Source organism: Penicillium diatomitis (genome assembly GCF_028827545.1).
Source record: "Penicillium diatomitis strain IBT 30728 chromosome Unknown utg000003l_segment0_segment0, whole genome shotgun sequence".
Lineage (NCBI taxonomy): Eukaryota > Fungi > Ascomycota > Eurotiomycetes > Eurotiales > Aspergillaceae > Penicillium > Penicillium diatomitis.
Genome location: NW_026623175.1, coordinates 863,951 through 888,037, shown reverse-complemented (window position 1 = coordinate 888,037; position 24,087 = coordinate 863,951). Strand labels below are relative to the sequence as shown.

General features: G+C 51.2%; 7 protein-coding genes across 7 annotated transcripts; 3 read left to right on the top strand and 4 right to left on the bottom strand.

Moving 5' to 3' along the window:
* Positions 1-573: 573 nt before the first annotated feature.
* Positions 574-2,163, bottom strand: N7539_002544 (Zn(II)2Cys6 transcription factor; the record flags this gene model as incomplete). Its single annotated transcript, XM_056932147.1, has 2 exons — positions 574-2,024; positions 2,088-2,163. The coding sequence occupies 2 exons, from the start codon at positions 2,161-2,163 to the stop codon at positions 574-576; spliced, it is 1,527 nt and encodes a 508-aa protein (XP_056792106.1).
* A 577-nt stretch (positions 2,164-2,740) lies between these two features.
* On the top strand, positions 2,741-4,559 carry N7539_002543 (FMN-dependent alpha-hydroxy acid dehydrogenase family protein; the record flags this gene model as incomplete). Its single annotated transcript, XM_056932146.1, has 3 exons — positions 2,741-2,893; positions 2,948-4,169; positions 4,321-4,559. 3 exons carry the CDS (start codon positions 2,741-2,743, stop codon positions 4,557-4,559), a joined length of 1,614 nt encoding a protein of 537 aa, XP_056792105.1.
* Positions 4,560-4,764: 205 nt separating this feature from the next.
* N7539_002542 (Zn(II)2Cys6 transcription factor) lies at positions 4,765-6,276 on the bottom strand (the record flags this gene model as incomplete). The annotated part of the gene is made up of 3 exons (XM_056932145.1): positions 4,765-5,218; positions 5,281-6,122; positions 6,208-6,276. 3 exons carry the CDS (start codon positions 6,274-6,276, stop codon positions 4,765-4,767), a joined length of 1,365 nt encoding a protein of 454 aa, XP_056792104.1.
* Positions 6,277-7,081: 805 nt separating this feature from the next.
* On the top strand, positions 7,082-8,068 carry N7539_002541 (RTA1 domain-containing protein; the record flags this gene model as incomplete). Its single annotated transcript, XM_056932144.1, has 2 exons — positions 7,082-7,232; positions 7,368-8,068. The coding sequence occupies 2 exons, from the start codon at positions 7,082-7,084 to the stop codon at positions 8,066-8,068; spliced, it is 852 nt and encodes a 283-aa protein (XP_056792103.1).
* Positions 8,069-8,418: 350 nt separating this feature from the next.
* N7539_002540 (ankyrin repeat protein) lies at positions 8,419-11,823 on the bottom strand (the record flags this gene model as incomplete). Its single annotated transcript, XM_056932143.1, has 1 exon — positions 8,419-11,823. One exon carries the CDS (start codon positions 11,821-11,823, stop codon positions 8,419-8,421), a length of 3,405 nt encoding a protein of 1,134 aa, XP_056792102.1.
* A 1,618-nt stretch (positions 11,824-13,441) lies between these two features.
* Positions 13,442-16,213, bottom strand: N7539_002539 (uncharacterized protein; the record flags this gene model as incomplete). The annotated part of the gene is made up of 3 exons (XM_056932142.1): positions 13,442-15,559; positions 15,649-16,006; positions 16,077-16,213. 3 exons carry the CDS (start codon positions 16,211-16,213, stop codon positions 13,442-13,444), a joined length of 2,613 nt encoding a protein of 870 aa, XP_056792101.1.
* A 3,823-nt stretch (positions 16,214-20,036) lies between these two features.
* Positions 20,037-21,778, top strand: N7539_002538 (aminotransferase-like domain-containing protein; the record flags this gene model as incomplete). The annotated part of the gene is made up of 3 exons (XM_056932141.1): positions 20,037-20,756; positions 20,868-21,253; positions 21,328-21,778. 3 exons carry the CDS (start codon positions 20,037-20,039, stop codon positions 21,776-21,778), a joined length of 1,557 nt encoding a protein of 518 aa, XP_056792100.1.
* Between the last annotated feature and the right edge of the window lie 2,309 nt (positions 21,779-24,087).

Here is a 24,087-nt window from a genome sequence, read left to right as displayed (position 1 = left end):
ACTATCTGTAATGGAAAAAGGATTCTTGAACTTGTAAAACATTCATCATATTTGTCAACCACACGCTCGCACACGCTTTTCCAGCCTTTGACCACGACATCGCAGTCATGAATGCGCGAGAGTAAATTTGCCCAGAGTGGAGCTAATGGACGGGGCCCTACTTAGCCGCGCAATAGCACGATCCACCTGCTCCGCCGTTCAGAAGTCCGAACACATGATGTTGTGCTTGTCAATAAGAACATGTCACAATGACTGGACTATACTGGCAAAGAATAGGCAAACCGCTTCAATGAGTCATGGCCACGCCTCGCGACAGCTGCATTTCTTAGTATGGGCCTCGGATGCAAAGACGCTGTACGACATTCGCAAGATGGACGAACGGTTCAGACGCCCAGGAAGGAAAACAGGCTCATGTCAAAAATGAATTACTGGGTGGGGATCCCAGATTGCAGTGGACATGTTCTATGCAAGTAAGGTTTTCATGGGGATACTTCCGCAGTTTGGTCTCGTTCCATGACCCGGTAATTGCTGACATAAACCGACATGAAATCACGATACTCCAAAGTGGCAGTGCTAGAAGATCACAAAGGGTCCAATAGCAGCCGCATTTCGCCGAACAAACTGAATCCAAGTCTCGTCGATTGCCCTGTCCGAGTGAGTCCAGAATGAACGAAGCATCTGCAGTGCTGTCTGATTGCACCAGAAGCCTGTGGCATGCATAGTCTGGAGAAAGACTGCTTCCACCACCGCCTGTCGCTCCATATCGTGTAGAGATTGGGTGCCGACGATGAACAAGGGGAAAAAGACATCGTGAATGAACTCAGCTGAGGATTTGTCGGTCACTGATTGTATACTGTGCCAGAGAGTATCACAAAACTCTCGCTTTTGTTGCTCATATGTCCCAGGCAGAGTGAGGCATTGGTAGCAATACAGCAGAGTTGCATAGTAATGAGCGTCAATCACGAGTCGGAACATACTCTGCGTAGAGTCGCATTCTGGTAGAGATGTGATCATTTCGTTTGCACTTTCGTAAGCCGCTCCAAGTTTTCCGTGCCACTTTTCCAACTCTGACTCGGTGGAGCCGAAGTACTTTTTGGGCGAGCTAGACCGCAGCCTCTCTACCCTCGTGAGCTCATCGATCAATGCCGTAAAAGTCCAAAGGTTACTGTGAAGAAGCGAGTTGAAATTCGTACCCACAATTGCCTTCTCTGAGACGCGAGACCTAGCCAGGTTGCCAAAGGTTTCCAAATCAGCAACCTCTTTGATCAGGAACTTTGACAGCGCGTCATGAGGGTGGCTCTGCTGCGAGAGTAGAAAGCATCTTTCAACCATTGCACGACATGCCCGCAGGTGAAGACCCCAGTCGTTCGAGCTCGGAATGTGCATCTCCGAGTAACAAAGGACAAGTGCGCTCGCTAACATGTTCAAGAACTCGGTCTCCGAGGACTGAAGCTGCCGAGAAGCCATGCGGCCTGTATTCGTCTCATTGCGCAACCCGTGGCTCAGGGTTTTCAAAGTCTCGTCGCGAATACTATTATTCACCTGCAAGAAGAAGGATGACTGACCCTCTCCAGATACCGTCGCCGCTAGATGAGCTGCGGCTAGACCAGAAATTGACAATCTCAGATGATGCGATTGGGAGGCCAGGGGCTGGATCAAACGTCTCCAGGGGTTCGAAGGCCCAACATCTAGCCAGGTCAACCGAGGCACCACCGTGGAGAAGAAGTGATGAAGCAATTTGTCATTCAAAGAGGTAGCGAGGTGGGTTTTAATTACACTTGCGTCTCTCGAAGGCGATGCGCTCAGTTCAATGGACACTCCGCCAAGATGGGGTCCCGTTGAGCCGCAGATCTTGGGCAGTGGAACGCCCTTGCCTCTGAATCGACCGCGACTGGCTATACCTTGATTCCAGCGGAGTTGTAGGCGATCAAAGCCTGAGCATGAGATGTCGCGTAGTTCACACTTGCGACAATGCGGAAGAGTGCGGTCGCACTTGATGCGGCGCTTGACACATTGTCGACAATCTAGACACGACTAAGGTCAGCAGTGTATGGAGACGACCGATGTAGGCCTGAAGCGATTCATACCCTTTTCGGCTATTTGACGGTCATGTGGTAGAGAGTCGATTCGAAGATTCCTTTTCCCCGTGCCAATATTTGCCATCTTCATCGCATCATGGGCGCGAACATCCACAAAGGTCAGAACGATCACCGCTGCTAAACAACAATGCGGGACTAGAGAACGCTTGTCCAGATCGCCCGTCACGTATAGCTGGTACCGGCCGCCCACCCTCGATGCAGTATGCACTGTGATAGATCGTGTTCGATTAGACTGGACGATTGTCGAACTGAAAGACTCAATCAATTCCCGTCCACTTGGTTGCTGACTCGGCGATACCCCGCACAACAAAGTATGATCCTCGCGGCGGGTATTTCCCGTCGGTAAAACGCATTGGTTGATTGGACACGATGTCCAGGCATTCCCGGGGTAAGCACTTTTGACCGACATCTCATCGAACAGACCTCCTTGCCAAATAATCAACCGGCAACAAGGATTGAACAGCTCTTCACGATTCGTGTTGCCCCTGACTTTGCTCATCGGAGCCTCGACAAGGGAACAGACGGCGAATGACTCGCATGAAACCTTATAGCATCACAACCCTCCAGTGCAGCATCCGAGCTCCATTGAAAGGCAGCCTCCGATAATCTAGTGCAATCTCGCTCCACGTAATTGCGCGAAAATGAGCAGGATCTTTGACGTGGCAGAAGGTAACGTTACCTCTTATCCAAGAAAGAATGCATCACTTGATGTTAACATTCAGATTGGTGTTTTAGTGGCCAAACACAACAACTATCGCAGTTGCTGGGTTGTTCTGTACGGAAAGGTTTATGATGTAAGTGAACCTTTCGACCCGTGCAGTAGGAGTGACAATTCGTCTAAAGCGCAGTTTATTTCCATTTCAAAGGTTACCGACTTCATCTCAAGTCACCCAGGAGGTGCGAACGTGATTCTCAAGTGGGCGGGCAAAGACGCAACGGAGGAATTCGACCCAGTCCATCCATCAGGCACGCTGGAGGACAATCTGAGACCCGAAGCTCTGCTGGGATCAATTGATCCTGCTAGAGTGGTGAAATCGGACCCGCGGTCTGATTCTTCTGTACAGATCGAGCAGGATCCACCCCTGCAAAGCCTTCTCAATATGGACGACTTCGAGCAGCTTGCCACGAAGAAATTGAGTAAGAAGGCGTGGGCCTACTACTACTCAGCTGCCGATGACAAGATTAGCAAAAGCCTCAATACTCAGGCGTTCAGGTCAATTCTTTTGCGACCAAGAGTCTTCATCGATTGTACTGAATGCAATTTAGAGACTCGATTATTGGGTAATCAAGTATCACTGCCCATCTACGTCTCGCCCGCCGCGCAAGCCCGGTTGGGACATTCCTCAGGAGAGGCTGGGATTGCCGAGGCCTGTAGGAGTCTTGGTGCTCTGCAGATCATCTCCAACAGTGCTTCAATGACACCAGAACAGATTGTGGCGAATGCCTCACGGGAGCAAACATTCGGGTGGCAGCTGTATATCCAAGATGACCGAGCGAAAAGTGAGAGAATGGTCGCTCGCGTGAACAAGTTGAACGCCATCAAGTTCATTGTCCTGACTCTTGATTCAACCGTCATGGGCAAACGCGAGGACGACCAGCGCTTTGGCAATGTCATTGACGAGATTACCGAGGTGTCATACTCCAAGGGCTCCAAGGAAAGCATAGAGAAAAAAGCCTTTGCGGGAATGGACCCGTCCATCACTTGGACCGAGACCCTTGCCTGGTTGCAAACACGCACTCATCTGCCGATTGTACTCAAGGGTATCCAGACACACGAAGACGCGTACATCGCAAGTTTGCACCGATTGCAGGTGAAAGGGATCATTCTCTCCAACCACGGAGGAAGATCACTTGACACTGCTCCGCCTGCTGTGCACACTTTGTTCGAGATGCGAAAGTACTGTCCCGAGGTCTTCGACAAATTGGAGGTCTGGGTCGATGGAGGCGTCAGAAGGGGGACAGATGTGGTCAAGGCACTATGCCTGGGTGCTAGAGGCGTCGGTATCGGTCGGCCGCCTCTGTGGGGACTGGCGGCTGGAGGTGTTGAGGGTGTGAAGAGGACATTGCAGAGTAAGTGATCCTGGTCGTTGTTTCACATACAGTTTGCTGCCAATTTTTTGCCCCTGTCGTCTGCTTCTTCTTCTTCTTCTTCTTCTTCTTCTTCTTCTTCTTCTTCTTCTTCTTCTTCTTCTTCTTCTTCTTCTTCATACTGACCTCACAGTTCTCGCCGATGAGACGAAGACTTGTATGCGGCTACTTGGGGTGCAAAGAGTCGATCAATTGGGAATGCATCACGTAAGTAAAAGCAGACACAGTGAATTGGAGCACGCGGTTCTTTGCCGTCTTTCACTAAGAGAAGAAACTTCAACGCAGATCAATACACGACTTTTAGAGCAACAGGTATATGATGGGCCCTCTGGACTGGGACAATGCAGGGCACAGTTCTCCTCCAAGTTGTAGTAGATGGAAGCACTTCCAGCCTGCACACATCAATCCAGGGTTGGATGGTTAATGATAAGTCTCGGGGACTCTCGAATGCGCGACCAGCACGCACATTGATCGAAATGATAAGGCCGTTGTTCGGAGGAAGCCTGTCGGAAAATGTGGCACATTCTTCTCATGTACTAATCTCACCATCCTCTGTCTGGACTCATGTATTGCCAAGTCAAGGTTGCAAAATCCAATGTCTAGGCCAAGTAAGCCAGTCGCGATAGGCTGGGTTGATGTTTCTATCAATATCCTGAAGAAGCTGATGCGCAAGACCCTTGAGGTACCAGCGGTCATCGACAGATTGTAGGAGAACACAGCAATGCGCCAGTATTACAAGGGCTGCCGGACAATGTGCCAGTAAGGCCTTGTAGAACTGCTTAGATAGCGGATACGCCCAAAGGAATATCATCCCAGCCTCAGGGTGAGGTCCAGCGAGTTCAATTTGCCGTGTAGAGTTCTCAAGCGCCCGGATGGCGATCTCGTAGTCTTTACGATGATGGAGGTCGCTGTCCTGGGCAACACCATCCCCGTCAAGGTGACGAATTGGACATGTTTTAATCCATTGATGGAGGCGACCAAGTTGCAACCAGATGTCTGATGGTAGCAGCGAGTGTTGCGAGAGTGATGTACTAATTGCGCATTAGTTCTCTATCAGAATGGATACGCAGGTAAATCCGGATCTGGGAGTTACCTATGAATACGCATTTCACTCTCAAGCCAGACCGCATTTGCTAAGGGTGCCAAATGAGATCTGCCTAATGACGGGAGGAAAGGCCTCATGATTGCTTGCAACCCTTTCACACTCGACAGCAGTTCCACGGTGTTTGCAATCGGATCGGGCCATCGAGCGCCACCTTGCCGAAGGGGAACAGTACATAAGTGTATTGTGGTCATGGAGGCGAAACAGAAGACAGTCTGCCAATGGGCAGTATCGATCGGAGACGCGATCAATTCTCGAAAGACCTTGAGGCCTGCGGCCAAATGATATGCAGAGGCTTTGCTGTATTTCTCCTTCTTTGCTGGCATGGGAGAGAGATATGACTTATGAACGGCGGCAATGGATAGTATGCCATGAAGGATGTACTCATTCGAGTACCCTTCCATGGGCATCACGACGCGCCAGACATGACGAGCATCTTCACGAATAGCCAAAGTGTTGCATGTTACCGTGGAAAAATGGTGCATCAATTCCAAATCCAGGGCCCAATTCTGTCGATATCCTGAAACTTCATATCGAGGATCGGGCAAGTGATTAAGCAGATCCAACCGAGTCTCCGATTCAGGCGGGCTACTACCAGAGCCAGAGATACCTCCCACAAAGCTGCCGTTGGGGGTCGGCGCATCCAAAGAGCCTGGCAGATGGACATGTGAATGATGAATGGGTGGGCCACTCTGAACAGGTAAAGACTGCGAGGTTGAGTTTGTGGAGACGCTCAAGTCCGCGCTTGCTGTCCGGGTCGAGGGGACAGGCGCGACAAAGCTACATTGTATACCATGCTTGACACAATTGGCGCAGGGATAGCGCTCATCACACTGGATTGCACGGTTAGCACCAAAGAAAGGGCGCATAAATAGACTCGGGAGTCGGGGCAGGTTCACAGAGGGGGAGCTTTGAGACCTTTAGGCGGCGAGATTTGCATTCAGGGCAGCCGTTGCGTGACTTGCGATGTGACCTGCGCGGACCCATTGACAGAACAGCGAGGAGACCCTGTCTTCTTTGGCTTGCAGTCGGATCGCTGCCCTGTAGTGTCAGGGACTACTGAGTTGTGAGTACTGACCAGTGACTACGCCTGTCAGTTTACACGTCCAAATATGGGGAACGCGCACGGCTGAAGCATGAATTCGAGTTCGGTTACGGATGCGGATACGAACTCGGATTCGGACACGAGTCTCCCATCGACCTTTAGCCTATCTGATCGTCTACACTCTACAAGTTGGCTTTCAGTCTCGACAGCAGAGACATCTTAGCAACGGGGCTTGCAGAATCTCACATCGTTTGCTTTACTTTCTCAGCCAGTTGTAAATCCAGAACATTCAATTTTCTTTTCTTGTCTTCTTTCTGATCCAGTAAAATGGTTCAAAGTGTCGGTGGGCTGTTGCTGCCTGGGATCTAAATGTTGAGCTGGGATGATGCGCCTACTACACCTCGTGCTTGGCCTATGTACCGCCATCGTTTCTAGACGCATGCATATCATTTGTTAGCTCTGACTATCTTGATCGAATGCAGGATCTGCCAGCTTTGAGCACGGCATACTCCAAAGATGAGGTCGTTAAACATGATAGCCTAAGCGGCTGTGTCTGGCAAAAGGAGATCACTGATGCAATGATGAAACGTTCTTATGTTGAGGACCAGACATATATAGCTAGCTTCTCAGCTTTGAACTCTCAATATTTTTCACTTGATCGATATAGCTTTCGATTTCCCTTTCAGATATCTCGCTGTCGAAACTACATCTTTTCCACTCACACATCAAACACAGGCCAAGAACAACATGAGCCCCGACAATCTATACGGCTACACGCCGTCCATTCCGGCAGCTGTGATTTTCGCCGTCCTTTTTTGTGGCACAACACTTGCTCATCTTATTCAGATGATGAAATTTCAATGCTGGTACTTCCTACCTTTCACAACGGGCGGTATTTGTAAGTTCCCATCAAGTTCTGTCTTTAATGACAGAAAACGGAACCTTCCACCGTCGATCCATGCTGTCATGATCGCGAACAGCAGAACTGCTATACTCGGCCCACGATATTGACATTCGAGTCCCTTTCATCTAGTTCAAATCGTTGGATACGTTTGTCGCGTGGTCGCTCACTATCACCTGAGCTCAATTCCAATATACGCGATGCAGTCGGTGTTGATTCTCCTGGCGCCCCCTCTCTACGCCGCCTCAATCTATATGGTCCTCGGTCGGAGCATCGTACATCTCCATGCTGAAAAGTCGAGCCTGATCCCTGTGCGCTGGCTGACCAAGATCTTCGTCTCCGGCGATGTATTCTCCTTTTTGCTCCAATCTGCCGGCGGAGGATTGATGGCAACAGGCAAAGAAAGTTCATACAACACCGGGTCCTACGTTGTGATCGGAGGCCTAGTCGTTCAGCTCATCTTCTTCGGAGTTTTCGTGATGGTCGCAGCGTGCTTTCATTACCGTATGCTGAGGGAGATTGGCCAAAAGACCGAAGAAGATCGTCAACGCAGGGAGAGCGTCCGACGCCGATCGAGCTGCGTTGCTGTGCTCTGGACTTTATACACAGTGAGCGCTCTCATTCTGGCGCGATCGGTGTTTCGTCTTGTGGAGTATAAAACTGGGTACAACGGATACATCATGACCCATGAGGTCTTCGGATACATTTTCGATTCACTGCTGATGTTCTTGGTCATGATTGTCATGAACCTCTACCATCCCGCTGCGATCATCGGGACTGGAAAAGAAGACGCCGAGCTCCAAGCCCAACGTAACGGAAACGTTTGGCTTTAGGCATTCAATTGCATGACAATTAGACGAATTGTGGGGCTGGGCTGGAGTCCGCACGATGGTGATGTACATGGCTGCAAGGCTGCAGTCGAGGGAGGTTTGAGTTGGCTACAATTTCATGGCTTTGATAGTCGAATCATACAAGGGAACCTTTGAACAATTCAAGCACTGCAAAGCTCCCTTGCACTCGCTCCATGTCAAAGGAATCATCATAATAATTGCTAAAGAAGACATCATGAGGGATGCCACAGGCTTTTTGCAATGAATTTTACTTTACATCGAAGTGACTGAAGAAGACCGGCAGACCCGAGGCAAAGCAAACCCCCTCTGCAAATCATACCGTCATTATAAAATTAGTAGGATCTGTATTCCACACTTCTGCGGACTTCGTAACTGCTTCGCATCATACTTTTCGTCAACCCGTTCTCACGTGGTCCGGCACGTGAACGACTTCTACTCGAGTTACGAGTGGACATGGGCAACAGGCCAGGTCCGTAGCCGAGATCTTGGCTTCTCCGAGTTCGCGCCAAACTCATCATCTTTTCTATTTGGAGATCATGAAGCTGGTCATCGCTGCCATTCGGTGCAGAAGCTGCACTCAGTTTGTGAGACAGCCAACTCCGACCGCGGACTGAACTGGATCTCAAGAGACCGCCGATGTCATCGACAACCAGCGCGAGCAAGATCAGAGGAATCGAGATGGCGAACCCGACGCCAAACACGTACTGAGCCACATAGCCAAGGGTTAGATCATGGAAATCTTTCATGTTGATCGTAAATATCGAGGCGATGAACGACAGAGGAAGGAAGATGATGGTGACAATTGTAAACACCATGATTGTCTTTCCCTGGCGAGCTGTGCCTGCTGCTTGATCTCGGGCGAATCGTGCTTCGAACGCGTTTGCATGTTTCTGCTTCAGATCGAGCAGATCGGTAATGGAGTGGTAGATACGCTCAGCTTGCTTGTCCATGCGGTCTATATCTTTCAAATGCATGTCAATCACGCGCTGCTGGTCTTTGAAACGCTTCTTCACATCGGTTTGGGACATCTGCTGCGCAAGATACACTGAGCAAATCACATCTTGCAAGTCAGTCAAGACATGCTGCTGATGCTCGAGCACAGCTCGAATCATATTCAGCTCATCACGAATATCCTTTGTCTCTGCCAGGAGATCTGTCTCCTCGCCAATATCTAGCAGGCGGTCAATGAACAGGGGTTGCTCATCGTCAAGGTAACTCTCTTCCTCATCCGGTGAGAATTTCTCGTCCACACCCTCTCGGCCGGAGATCGAGCGGGCCGAGCTGCGCGCAAGCGGCTTCAATCTGCGGTGACTCCTCAACCATGCAGATGCTTGCGAAGAGGCATGGTTGAAGCGATTGAATAGCAGCGTCTCTCGGTCAGTAGCGATACCAATGGAGGACTCAAACATGTCCAAGAACTGATACTCATCGTCGCCTCGACGATGACGGTCAAAGATTCCCGAGCACCTGTTTGTGATGATGATTGCCAGGTCATACACCGACTTGACTGAATCTCGGGTCTTGGAATTGATGTCTTCGATAATCCCATCCAGAACGTTGAGAGGATCATTCTTTGGTTGATCCCATCGCTGTGGAAAGCTTGTCACGATGAGGTTTGTGCCGAGAATCCACATCCAGAGCTGGTCAACCATGAAGATCTTCGGATCCGTTCCAATGCTGTCACGCCCGGGACCCTTTGTCTGATATCGATAAACCACTTGATCTTGATCGCGGCTTTGGGTATCGATGTTTGGATAGAAGAACTGGTCTAACGTTCGCCGGACGTGGAGGGACGTCGTCGAGGATGACAGGTGCGCATCAATAAGCATCTCATCGCGCGTACGGATCCTCTTGAGCCCAGCTGGTTGGAGCGACAACAGCTCTGCGCGCTGGATTGCCTCTTGCATCTTCTGCCTCCTCTCTGTGGTCTCAAAATGCAGGTAAGGCATGAACACGCAGACATTGCATGACGAGGCCTGGGAATGTGAAGCGTCACGACAATGCGGAGAAGACAGGGAGGAGCGTCCATGCTTATCCGCATGACCCCATGGATTTTTGCTTTTCGTCTCATTCTTGGGTGTCCCTGGGTTGCTCCCAGGTTTCCCAGACTTGCCATGTCTGGGCTTCTTCGCCATGGTGCCTCCCGAGCCTTCGTCAGGCGAATGGGATTCAACCCGGTCCAGCTTGACGGCAGAGCCTTTCTGTTTGCGATGAACAGAGCTGGAATCGGTCATGACAGATTGCATTGTATCAGACTGTTGTCTTTCGAGTTTCTCTATTTTTTCTTCTTCATGCCGCTCAATTGAACGAGGGGTATACTGGCACATTGGCCGCATGAAATGAGAGTGAATCTTCTGTCCATGATGCTGATAGTTAAAAGACTTTTCCAGACCTTTGAACCCGTCAACGTCATGTGCACCTTCTTCGATAAACGATTTGGTGAGCAGCGCCTCGACCCATGCCATGTTGTTTGCAGGAAGATGGATCCACCGAAAGTCTGTAGCTCGACTGTCCGCAGGTACAGTAGTGACGGCCTGCTTCCGAGGGTTCTCTGCGTCTCGGCCATAGAGAAGGTCAAAGACAGACTTCTTTTGAACCCGATTGCCGTTGTGAAAGTTCCCAAAATCAACGATGGGCGCCTCGAAGGCTTTGCATGCCTCTTTCACATCATCCGAAAGAGAATCAACATTGTTGAAGGGCGCTAGAAGCAGAACAATATCCTTGCGCTTGAATTGTGCTGCCCGCAAGAAAGGCGTACTGCCAAAGTTATCACGCACCCGCCTCTTTAAATCTTGTCGCTCAAGGAGGCATTGAACAGCCTCTGTATGACCGCCCTGCGCGGCAAGATGTAGAGGCGTCACGCCGTTCAACAATTGACTGTTGATGTGAGCGCCGGCGCGCAATAGAATGCGAACAATAGGCTCGCAGCCTCGTTCGCAGGCATTATGGAGTGGCGTCCAGCCACCGTCACTGCAAGCATTGATCGAAGCGTGATGTCGTAGTAAAAGCTGAACGATATCGACTCGATCGTGTGCAGCAGCAATATGCAATGCAGTCTTCCCTCTCGACTCTGCTGCGTCAATCTTCGCCTTGGGTCCGTCAGGTCTTGTCAAAAGCAGTTCCGCAAATCTCCAATTACCCTGCGCGCAAGCCCAATGCAGTGGTGTTCTTCCAAGTTCATCATGCCCATCGATACCATCGATGAGACACTCCGTTCTCAGCAGCATCTGAACAATCTCCTCGCCCCACCCCCATCGACACTCCTTGTCCGCGGCCAGATTGTGCAAGACATTGCGCTTCCGATGGTCCCTTGCATTCACATTCGCACCGCGCTGGACAAGAAGCTGCAAGATATCGGCGTGGTTCTTCCAGGCGGCTGTCATCAACGCCGTCCGACCATCTTTATCTGGGCTTTCGGGTGAAGCGCCAAAGTCGAGCAAGAGACGCACGATTTGGCAGTGATTTCGCTCGACAGCGCGAAGCAGTGGTGACAGTCTATTGCCTGTAACATCGGCTTGTGCGCCCAGCTTCAGGAGGTACTCGGTCGCAGCTGCGGAGCCTCGTTCCGCACTGCGCATCAGTCCCACGCGCAGGAGATTATCGCCAAACTGGCCATATGTCCGCGATAGATCCACCACCTTGCGAAGAGCTTCTACGTCGTCGCTCTCTGCGGCCCGAAGAAGCCGAGGTTCCAACCGCTCATGACCATCGCTGGCCATGCTACCAGTTCGGCCCATCGTTCTTCAACGTAAGCGGGCCGAGGGCTCGATGAAGAAAGGATAACAGATCCAAAAACTATTACGGTCGGTCGGCCTGCCAGCAGGGGTGTTTGTCAAGAAAGAAGCAATTTCTTGATTCTTCATATGCTTGGCATCATACTCAATACAGAAACAACCAAAGAAACCATTCAGAGGCGGCTAACTCTCAAGATCTGCTGCCCGCAACTCCGAAAAGAAAAATTTGCGAAATTTCTAACAGTCGGAATAGATTTTCTCAGGCGGAGACTTGCGAAGAAATGCACGCTAGACAGGATCGAGCTGAGTCTCCCCAGCTTTTTAATCACAAAAAACAGATAGGCATTGGGGGCGGGCGACTTGACGAGTAGCGTCGCTGTGGCTGCTGCGCTTCGTGTTTTCCCCTTCCGTGTTGATTGGTGGGTAAGCCGCCACCCTGGGTACTTAAGTCGGGACATTTGTGAATGTGAGGTCTAACACGGGCTAGGATGCGCAGATCGAAGGCACGTGAACACACTATTGCATGTACACTTGTACAGTGCTTTGTACATACTAAAGTTTATCTAGCCTCCCGCTGGCGGACTCTTGTAAGTCTGGGTATCCTGGGAATCAAGCGTGTTCTGCAGGAGTTGCCGCCCGCAAGTTGTCCGATTTTGAGCTCCAAGGGCCTTCGAGTCGGAGGAACTTCGCCAGGACTGACATAAGGGAAGATCCATGCAGTGGGAACCTTGGGCACGTCAGCACACAGCATACGGGAGAGATATCAGCACGACAATAATACTCAAGAGACCATTAACGTACCTACTGTAGGAAGCATCGTGTGAAAAAGGTGCACAGATCAAGATACCACAAGTCATCTCTAACTCAATCGACAGTATATCTATAGATCGAGTCAATTAGACTAGATTACGTTCGTCATGTCAGAGTGACTCGGAGCTACAGGTACCGTTTGGCAGCATCTGATGGTCGCACTTTCGGCACGAGCCTATGCAGTGTACATGGCAGGTACACAATGGTATACTGTAGTTCTAGTCAAAAGCAAACGCATAAGATTTGTACTTGCCATGTCGAGAGCATGTAGCCGAAGCCGACGTGCTGAATAGGAAATCTTAGAGAATATGACGAACTCGATGGTATTATATCAGTGGATGTTCTGCGCTAGGTAGGTGTTCCGTGACAGGCAGATAATGTTAAGAGAGGAAGAAATAGCGCAATAATTAAGAGAGTCAATTGCTTCCGCCGAAATTGCTGATGCTGATGTACCCCAAAAAAATTAATGCAGGCGTGGCACGTTCTGTCCATGCTTCATCCCCCATTCAAGCTGGGGGAGGTATGCCCATCTCGAGTCCTGCTGGCGTTCCTGTGCAATACGCCAAATCCATCAAATCACGAATGCAAACGCCGTTTTGAAGATCCTTTGAGGTGTTTGAAAGAGTAAGAATGTGAAAAAAAATGAAGAATGAGAGGTTGGGAAACAAAGCAAAGAAGGATAAGTGTAGGGACCAAGTCCCCCAATTAGTCTATGGGTGAAAGGTTTGCATCGGAGGAGTCCAGAAGGCGGGAGAAAGATTGAGAGTATCATTGGGAGAGAAAAGAAAAAAGAGGTTGTGATAGAAAGAACTTAATGTTTCTTCTTGTCCTTCTTCGGTACTTCCTTCAAGATGTCGTCGAAACTCATGTTAGGATTGAATCGACTAATGGGTCGAGTCGGCGGCTCAATGGGGGCGATACCCGCTGGGAGCGGCAAGGCCTCCAAGCCAGGGTAGATGGACTGGCGATGCTCGGCTCGAGCAGGAGTACTTGAAGGAGATCGGTGGCGAGGGATAGCTGGGGGTGGAGGGGTGAGGCCACCTGGTTGAGGACCCAGCATTGACGGGGGCTGCGGGTCAGAAGAGGATCCTGCAGAGGAGTGCTGTCCTTGGTAAGGGGATGAGAGGGAGGATTCGTCCTCATCGTATGCATCGTCCATCATGGATGGGTCAAGCAGAGCACCGGCCTCGGCCCATTGCGCGGCCACTTGCCAGCAGTGACTGCGTCGGTAGACACCTTCCACACTATTCATGACGACGTCTGATGGAAGACTGACCACACCAGCTCCACCGGCGACACCAAACCACGCACGCGCGGTCTTGGTATCGTTATGGATCCACGGAGCACCACCACGAGGTGCAACGCACAGGAAGTACTCCACCCCTTCAGTGAAGCGAATGTCGGGGACATCCACTACGAGCATGGGCAGAGACTGAAGGACGGCGTAAAGGAAGATCCACTGCCCACAGCGCAGTTCCACCATATCTTCCACGCTTTTCCCGCTCGCGCAACGTCGCTCAAATTGCGTGAAACTTTCGATAAAGGGTGTAGGCCGCATGCTCTCTCGGGTGTAAGAATCCATGAGGACGGCATTCACGTCAGAAGACTTGAGCTTCTTGGTTCGGTATTTCGCTTCCTTTTTAGGGTCCATCGGCTTGCGATGGAAGCCGTGCACCGAAGGGAGCTGAGGCACATCGAAAGGAATCGGGGGAGCGACTGGGGGCGTGCTTCGATCATATTCGCTCAAGACATGGCGAAGGGCACGGACGATGACGGCGTTGGTGTCCTCCGCAGTGGTATCCTCCCCGGGTCCAGACGAGTCAATCGTACGAGTAGTCAGGCGAGTGCGATCGACAAGGAGGTCATACAAGTCGGTGAAATCGCCATAGATATCCAGGAGCAATTGGCGGTTAAGTCCGCTCTCTTCGAAGGCATTCTTTTTAGACCGGGCTTTGGGAGGCCATGCACCATACTTGTTGCGGTAGTAATTGATGGTAAAGCGCCGGAACTCTTGGAAGCTGGCCTTCCAATTCTTGAACCGGATGACCTTGCTTTCCTCGGACGTGGTGGAGTTGGCGAAGCCGGAAAAGACCGAGGGGAAATCAAAGTCCTCCAACTTGCTATACAAACTTCGCAGACGAGAGTCAAGGTCAATGAAGCCACGCTCCAGGCGCTTTTGCGTGATCGGGTGGATGAAGCTGTATTTGGGACTTCGAAGCTGCTTGAGCTCATCGAGCTTGCCCACTCCATGGACAAATCCTTCGAGATAAAGGGGATAGTAGCGAAGACGCTCGCCCAGGACGATTGCTTCGATCGTCTTTTCACGGCTTTTTCGCACATCCGCTAGTCGCAGTTCATCGCAATAGTTGCTAAAGCTGGAGGTGGCGGTTTCGCCAAAGTTGGATCCATCCAGGTTGGAAAATTCGAATCGAGAGAGAAGGACCGCCACGTCCATGAAGATACTGAACAGCGAGCCCGATTTGGGTGTCGCAATGAGCGATTGGCCGAGCAAGAAGGCAAACAGGTTGCGGAACAGGAGCAGTGTATCCAGATCTTCCGGCGCGATTTTGGAGTCGGGAGTGGATACATCGCTGTTCAGCGGAATCGGTAGGTAGAGGTGCAGCTCCTGCACCTCCTCATTCCCGTCATCCATCAACGCCAGTCGTTGGCTGCCGGCGCTCCCATTGTCGTCTTCATATGCCAGACGCTCATTCGGGCTCAACGGCGGGGAGGCTGGGTTTCGGAGCGACAGCTCTCCTACGGACCGCTCCAATTGCAATTGCTTGGAATCGGCCCCACGGGCGAGATATGTCAAAGAGGGCGATTCGGCGAAAATGGTTGAATCGACTCTGAACGAGGGAGCTCGTCCGGTGTTCTGAGGGAAGAGATACACAAAGGTGTCTCCGGTCTCGCTCCAGAGTTCAGGAATCTGTCAAACAGTGACATTACGTATTAGCAACCCAGCCAATTCATCAACCACCATCACATGGGTCCCCCTCCGCGTCTCCGGTTGCTTACCTGGCCACCCCTCGACAAAGGCTCCAGATCGTAGAGCACCTTCTGATCCAAGCCGGCGATCCAGGCGCTAGGTAATGATGGTGTTGGAACCCGCTTGTCCACCGACCCTGCCCTCGATCGAGCCATCATGCCGGGCATCCAACTCTTGCGTTTGGAGGGGGTGTCAGGGCGAGAGTCTGGATTTGAGCGTGGGACGGCCAAGCCGGCGGAGCTCGGGGGTCGGGTCGAGTCTCGACCGCGACTGCGCGGGCGGGAGTCGGTCGGAGAGCTCGACGGACTAGTGGCCAGCTCTTGGTTTAAAGCGAGCAATGACGGAGGAGGCGGTAGGTTTTTGAGGTCGAAATCGGAAAGACTGGCGCTGGGGATTGTTCTCGGCTCCGAGTACACTGCCGCCGGCGTTGATACATGGCGAGTGGGACGCGAACTACTTCGCCGTCTCTTGCCTTGGGGGTTTTTCTGCGGAGCTTTGCAAACTGGGGGAGGAGGGCGGATTTTGGTCCTTGGACGAGCCGAGGGAGAAGAGAGACGAGATACGCTTGGCCGACTTAACGGGAGCTGATAACATCTTTGTGGTGGCCCTCAGATGGCGATTCACCTGCAACTTGGGAGGGTTGTCAAGAGGGAAGAATCTGTGGGATAGGAAGTGCGTCGGAAGCAATCGTAATGCTGCCAGACGAGCTGCCAAACGACTGCGCAGGCCGGGTTAAGATTGACGGGGTGGAGCTGGTCGCAGCTGGCGGGCGAAGCAGGAGGAGAGAACACGCAAATCAAGGCCTGCGACACATGAAAGGAGGAATGAGGGAAGTGGTGCTGAATGATGTCTACGATGTGGCTCATGAACGACTCAGGAGGAGAAAAACGAGGTCGTGGGTGCACAAGGGGAGGTTCGAAGAATGGATCGGCAGGAGGGATTACAAGAATGGCAGGGAGGACAAGCCGAAGAGAATGACGACGTCAAGGCAGCGACCGCGCCAGTTTGTAAAGACTGCGAGGCAGACCTGCGACCGAGGGGAGGCTGCACACAAGGCAGAATGATCGGTCGATTAGCAGTTGCAGAATGTGGTGCTTCACAATCGTGGATTGATTGCAGAAGCTGTTGGTTCTGCTGCGGAAGAACCGACGGTTGTGGTTGTGGTTGTTGCTAATAATGGTCAGTTAGTGCCGAACTGGTGGTGACAGGAACATAAGGCCAAGAGGTACCGAGTTCGTACTGGCGCTATTTGGTTCAAACTCTTCGTTTGTCCTGTTGACTTGCAGACTCTTGGATACTTGTACTATTGCCCCTCAATTACGGTATTTTACAGACGAAAAATTGCAGAGCATGGCGGACATGCCACACTGGCACACACACACTCTCTCTCTCTCTCTCTCTCTCTCTCTCTCTGTGTCTTGGAAGGAGCTGGATCGGCTTCGCGTCGATGCCAATAATAGCAATTAGAGTCATGACTAGTCCCCAGCAGTTACGCAGCCGGCTTGTCGGACCAGCCAAGTGAGCAAGTTTGGGGGTCCGCAGTGGGTTCCTTGACTGTGTCTCGGTGGATCCATGTGCGCCACAACTTGAAAAGGTCTGTTGTTACCGGAGCAGAGTGCACTTGCAGAGAGCATTAGAGTATAAAGCACTGGAGCTGTGGGAGCATGGGACAATACTGGAGTTCCGAAGTAGTCGTACTCTTGGAAGTAGGCAACAATCACGTTGCCTCCTGAGGGACATGTCCTGGGAACTGACAGTCGCGATGCGGAACTGCCAAGGTACCTCGGAACATGGGACATGAGGACGAGGTACAGCAGCTTCGAACCGTGCGTCCCCTGTTTGGCCCCGTGGCAGTGTTGGAGGGTGCACCAGTGATTGCATCTCCAGATCAGACTGCGCCGAGCTGACAGCATATTTTGGTACTGTTGGCTGTTGGCTGTTGGCACTGAGCCTGGGGCTCAGTGGTACAAGACCACAGGACTATAAACCAGGTCCCTATTCTCAGACTGGGCAGTCACTCGGCTTCTCCATCATTCTCGTGGACGGCCGTCGTGACTATCTCTACCCTTTCCAGTATACGCTTCATTCCAGTCCAAGGTCTATTCCAGAGTGCGCAAACAAGGCCGCCTACCAACGTGTCTCGTGACCACAAGGGACTATAGTAATACACGCACCACGTAACATCCGACATATGTCAGCTGGTCGGCGAGTGAGCGACCGAGTCTGAGTCCCTGATCGGCGACAGAGTACAGAATACAGACTATAGATCCTTAGACAGTAGGAACTAGAAAATATAGTGCGTTCGCATCCATTACTTAACTCGTCAACTACCCAACAGTAACACAATCGATCGTGCACCGGTCGCTATTCAAGACTACGATACATATGAACAATGCTGGATCACCGGCCTTCATTCCCTACACCCCCTATTTTTTCCTTCTCAATAGTTCGATTTCATAAATGACTGTAAACTCTCAACAGTAGGTATTAAATTACTAATAATGTATCTTGCTAGGCGTCCATGATCGACCCGCTTTAGAAATTTTGTTCATAGAGATAGGCACAAACCATAAGCGACGAGTCATTTGTGCCAAGTTAAGCTGAGTACAATCAATGTACTCAGAAAGAGTGTAATGATTGGGGCTGTCATTCAGATCAATATACTCTATGTACTTTCAAGGTCATTCATTCATCTACCGGTCAGCGGATGCCATCCGCTGACCAGGAACCGACATAGGTATCCTACATGTACTTAGTCTCACAGCTCAGCAAGTCAGTAGTAGTACTGTGTACTGACGTACTCTGTATTGTGTATTGTGTAGTGTGTACTGTGTACTGTGTAGTCCGACTTTGCAGATAGAGTAAATAACCGACCAAGTCGCACACCGTCTGCTCACCTCAGCTGCACAGGCCCATTCAGATCGTGAAATGGAGTATTGTCCTCTCCTTCACTGCTTGTCCAGAATTGTCCAGCTATCCATCAAAACTGGTCAATGTGATTGTCCTCGGCCCGTCAATGTCCCGCAGCAAGGCATGACTAACTAGCGCGGCTCGTCAACGGCAATTCTTGAACCTTCGAGAGATCGCTAATCCCAATACAGCGTAACCGGAGCATCTTCACCCAATCGGATCTGTAAGGGGGTATTGTTTTTCTTTTTTCTTTCTTTTTTTTGGCTCTCTGCCGCTTGGGTCTAACCGCGTCCCGGAAGCGCGGCAGCCTTGGCTCGCGTCCAGGCACAACCGGTACTACTAGTGGATCTGCGCGGATTAACGGTATGAACTATGCAGTATGCACAAAGTACTATAGTTCACTCTGACTGTCTGAGCCCTACATTGATGTACTGTGATACTAATTTATGTACACGGTCCTCTAGAGTGAAAACTATACTGATCCATTTATAGTGATGTGTCCATGCGTGAATGGTAGTGTTTGATTCGTCAGGGTATGATGAGGCCTCCTGCTCAGCACAGACCAATATCAAACGCAGAGAAACGTAATATTCTAAATAATCTTTGACCTTGATGAAGATCCCGTCGTCGGTCTATCAAGTTCTTTCAAATCTGGAGTTTTAGTACGAGGCCCTTTATAACTCTGTAGATGAATATACTATTAACTGGCCAGTAATCAGCTTTCCTCTTACCCCGCGCGTCTCACTAGCATAGGTCCGTCCAGCTAAGTGACATGTTACTGCTCGTTGGTAGTCTGCACATGTTGGGACCAAGGTATAACTACTTGCGTATTCTACCCGGTTGGCAAATAACTACCCCGATATCTAAGTGTAACAAGCAAGTGACCGAGTTACTAAATACTGTCCTACTTCTGTTGATAGATGTTATTGTACTGTGTAGTTTGTATAGTAGGTATCTGAAATCTGCCTCGAGGCCGGGTTTCAGCATAGGTATTTACATGTGCCCTAATCCACATCATTTGAGTCATCTTGCACCCCATCCGTTCATGGAACCGACTCTGCCACCTTGGAACTGACAAGTTTCATCCACCCATATGGATACGCATTCTTCGAACATATAAATACCCATGAGCCACTGTCCAGGCTCTCATCACTAAATTAGTACAGAACCTTCAGTATTCTATTTTTTATCATGCATCGGACATGACTACACATCATTTCCAATTGACTGCCTACACGAAGTACACAGTATACCCTACTGGGCTTAGCTACCTTAGTGCTGGTTACGACGCCAAAGGATACGTCGCTCAAGAAAGGTCATTCTCTCAATGAGTGACTAGTCTGTTCTATATTGTATCATCTATTTTAGTAGTCGACCACCGGCGAAACAGTACTTGGAGGTAGTGGCCAGAGAGGTGAATGCAGTCTTTGACTCGACCTTTCGTTGATTGATAAGATCGATGGAAGTGTGTCAGGTGATCGAGACCTATGTATCTCATCTTTACAAAATGAGTCTCAATGACATAAAATACCCGTGGAGACTGACATTTGGCGGGCACTTCCTCAGTGCCCGCACGGGACCCACGGTTTGTCCCTCATCCACGCATCCCGTTCATCGTGTCCATACACCACACTTCATTGTCACTCTGCAACATCCTACAGTATTGCAAGCAATCCCCCCCCCCCGCTCACCTTCCTCTCCTAGGCCCCGGACCCTCCCCAATATGACTGCACTACAACACCATGATTCAGATCCTGACCAACCGCCCATCGATCTCTTCTGCGGCTGGCCGAACCCCGCGCTCCTCCCCGCCCCCGAACTCCTCCGCTCCGCCGCAACAGTCCTGACGACGCCCTCAATTGCTCACCCAGCCTTACAATACGGCCCAGATGAGGGGTATGAACCTCTCCGGATCCATTTAGCACAATGGCTTCAGGACTTCTACCAGCCGAGTCAGCCCATTTCCCCAGGGCGCATTTGCATCACCGGTGGAGCGAGTCAGAATCTCGCATGTGTCCTGGCAGTCTTCACCGATCCAGCATATACCCGAGAGGTCTGGATGGTGGATCCGACATACTTTTTGGCTGGACGGATCGTGGATGACGCAGGCTTTTCCGGACGGATCCATGGAGTACCGGAGGACGACGAAGGAGTCGACTTGTCGGTCTTGGAGAGAGGATTACGCGCGGCAGAGGATAAGGCGCTGCGAGAGGGGAATAACCAGCCTGTAATCATCACAACTGTCATCCATCCAGCTGTGGCCTGATGCGGCGATTGGACCCGAGCGGATTTGAGCCAGGCCACCTGATGACCCATCGACTGATACCCTCACTTCTAGGTGTACAAACCAGAGCGACCTTGGCGGAAGATCTACAAATATGTCATCTACAGTGTCCCGACATTCGCAAATCCAACGTCGAAAATCATGTCGTTAGCCCGCCGAGAACAATTGGTTCGACTGGCGCGCCAATACGACGCCTTGCTGATCACTGACGATGTGTATGATTTCTTACAATGGTCACCCACTCCTGGAGACAGTCTGGCACAGCCTGAACGCGCGTGTTTACCGCGGCTGGTGGACGTGGATAGGTATCTGGATGGGGGCCCGATAGATGAGTGGGGACACGCCATCAGTAACGGAAGCTTCTCCAAACTGCTCGGCCCTGGCGCCCGTACTGGGTGGGCTGAAGCATCTGAAAAGGTTGCCTATGGTATTTCACAAGCGTGAGTCGGTTCGATTGTTGCGCAGATTCAGCCAAGCAAGAATAGGGTCAGTCGCTGACAAGCCTCTTGTGCAGTGGCTCCTCACGGTCTGGCGGCGCTCCTTCGCAATTGTGTTCCACTTTCATCGATCAACTCATCCCCTCGGGATACTTGAACCGGTGGATTCGCGATGTGCTGCAACCAGCATACGCAGATAGGTACTATAGGCTCTTGGCTGGCATTCAGGAACACCTGGCCCCCTTGGGCGTGACTGTTGAGGCGTCATCTGGGTCCACGGTCGGCGGCTATTTCATCTGGGTCTCACTTCCAGCACCCCTCTTGGCGGCCGATGTGGTGTCTGCCGCCCAGGAGCAAGAGAATCTGCGCCTCGCTTCAGGCACGCTGTTTGAAGTTGGGAGTCCTCAGCCGCTCAGCGACCGGTTCACTGGCTGCTTACGCCTCTGCTTTGCTTGGGAGGATCCACGTCACCTGCGCGAAGGAATGCGCAGACTCGCACGCGTTTTAAGACATTTACTTGATCAATGAGGATCTTGACTGATATGTCCTGTCTAGCAAGAATATCCTGATGCTGGACACAGACAGGTAGAATCATAGAGATCTGAGAGTTACGGGTGTTGAGGTTTTCCACACCAGACTGAGAGTGGGCACCTCAGGACGTGTGGCGTGTACGTGGTACCAATTCAGATAGACCCATGGCCCAGATCGGAAGGTGTGGCAGTGTAACACTGAAACACTCAACTGTAGCATCACTAGAATAGTCGTGCCCCGATTGCAGGCGACCCACTCCCATCTGTGTCAAAGGGGGTCGACGACTGAGATCTCATGGTAACAGCTGGACCTGTCCTTCTGACGGCTCGAGATCTATCTGAGCGGGCTGATTTTGCAATATCAAGACAGAGCTCATGGCCTCACGGAGATCATAGTTGTCAAGACCATATAAATGTCTAATGGATTAAGCCATGAGCATATTATAAAGACAGTGACTGGGCTGGATTGGACCTCCGTATGCATATTAAGTCTATACAAATACAGTCCACTTCACGCATAAGGGACTTAGTGCGTAAAACTGTCTCGTAGATAATGTAGTAGAATAGGTCATTAATATGCTTGACTTATATATGCATATTGTCTGGGCTGGTATCCATTCTATTGTGTGACAGGGCTGTCCAGTTCACTCAGCACTGTATGGAACTATGGACTATAAATGTACTCCTCCGGACGCGTATGGGGCGCAGAAAAGCTTGGCCAGCGGGCGGTGATCAGCCGTTCCTCACTAACACCCAAGCTCTCTCCTATGTGAACATCTGCTACCGAGTACAGCAGCTAGTGCAGCCACATCTACCACGAGTCCACTTCTGGGTATCTATCCGGGTGCTCACGTGTCAGATCGAAGTGATTTCTAGCATTGTCACAAGGGGCAGATTCATGGAACTGCAGCTTGGCAGATGGATCGTGTCGGCCGTCTGTGCCGTCATGACAGCTTGTCCTGGGCGTGTGGAATGCGTCTGCATAACAAGACCGCCGCCCTGACAACAAACCACGAGTCTTTGCAAAAGTGCGACCAATTTCGGTCACAGTTTGGACGCATGCTGTAGCGAACACTGACTGCTATTAGGCCGAAGAGGAACCGCGTCGTGCTACCTATACCCTAGTGACTCTACAGTGCCTCTGTCCAAAGCGGAATGAACTCCATACAGAGGAGGTCTCTTCTGCCCGGTTAAACTGGGATCACATTGCCTGCTGAAACGCACTTCCTTGACTTATTTGCACGGCTCCAGCTTTTGGACAAATCAGACGGCATCAGTCCAGACGCACCCTACGCCTCATCATATGAATCTTGTCTCAATGGCACGGCTCCACTCTCCGAGCACCCAAGTGGTCCCTCCCCGATCATCCTAGGAGGGAGAGGCAGGCGTGCACATTCCCGGCCACGCCACTGACGGGCTGATCACTTCCGAAGAACTTTCCACATTGCTGCCGCGGCGGGATAGACAGGTACCATGTTTTTCCTGGGCCCCTGGAAGGAGCTTCCAACTAGCTAGAGCCGTTGCTAGGCTAATCAAGCCGGGAACATGGGCGAGATGGATGGAATGTGTGCTCCACGACGCCCTGTTCCTTACGGAGCAGCACACATCCCCTTGTCGGGAATCAGATTGCTTGCATGTTGGTATATAGCGCTCGTAGTCCTCCGGCAGCAGGCCTCACGGACAATTGTCGAGGAGCAAGAACTGAGCAGTACCTTGTTTTGCGTTTCAGTGGTCTTCAATACTCTTGATCAGAGCAGGCTCTTTATACAGTCTTAATCTCCCATCAGTGGCTCTCAGTTTCTCACTCTATACTTCGACACTCGCGTCTTCCACACGGCTATTGGTTGTCAGATTCAACGCGGCGACAATTCCAACTCTCTCGGTCTACGGGCGGCCAGGGCTCGGCCAGCAGCACGGGGCCAACCAAGCCGAGATTGTCGGCTCCATCTTGTTGACGAAGCAGGGTCTCGTTCCTGTGACTGGACGGTGCTTATTTTTGCGACGTGGAAATCGAGCAATCTGCAACGCCGATACTGGGATCGACCGTCCCCCGTGTTTCAGTCGTGAACTATCGTGTTTCAACCTTCGACGTTGGTACGGGGTACAGTCGCTTTCATTGGACGGTACCTGGCAAATTCAAGGGACGTGCCCGTGTGATTGGCGCCTTTCCTCGTCAGGCCCAGCACAAATTACGCGCCGGAATTAGGGTTTACCGTCTCAATACACCTTGAATACGCAGTCTGGGGCGTGCGTGACCACTTTTACAGTAATCACGGGGTATTCTACGAGGTGAGTGCTTAAGACGAT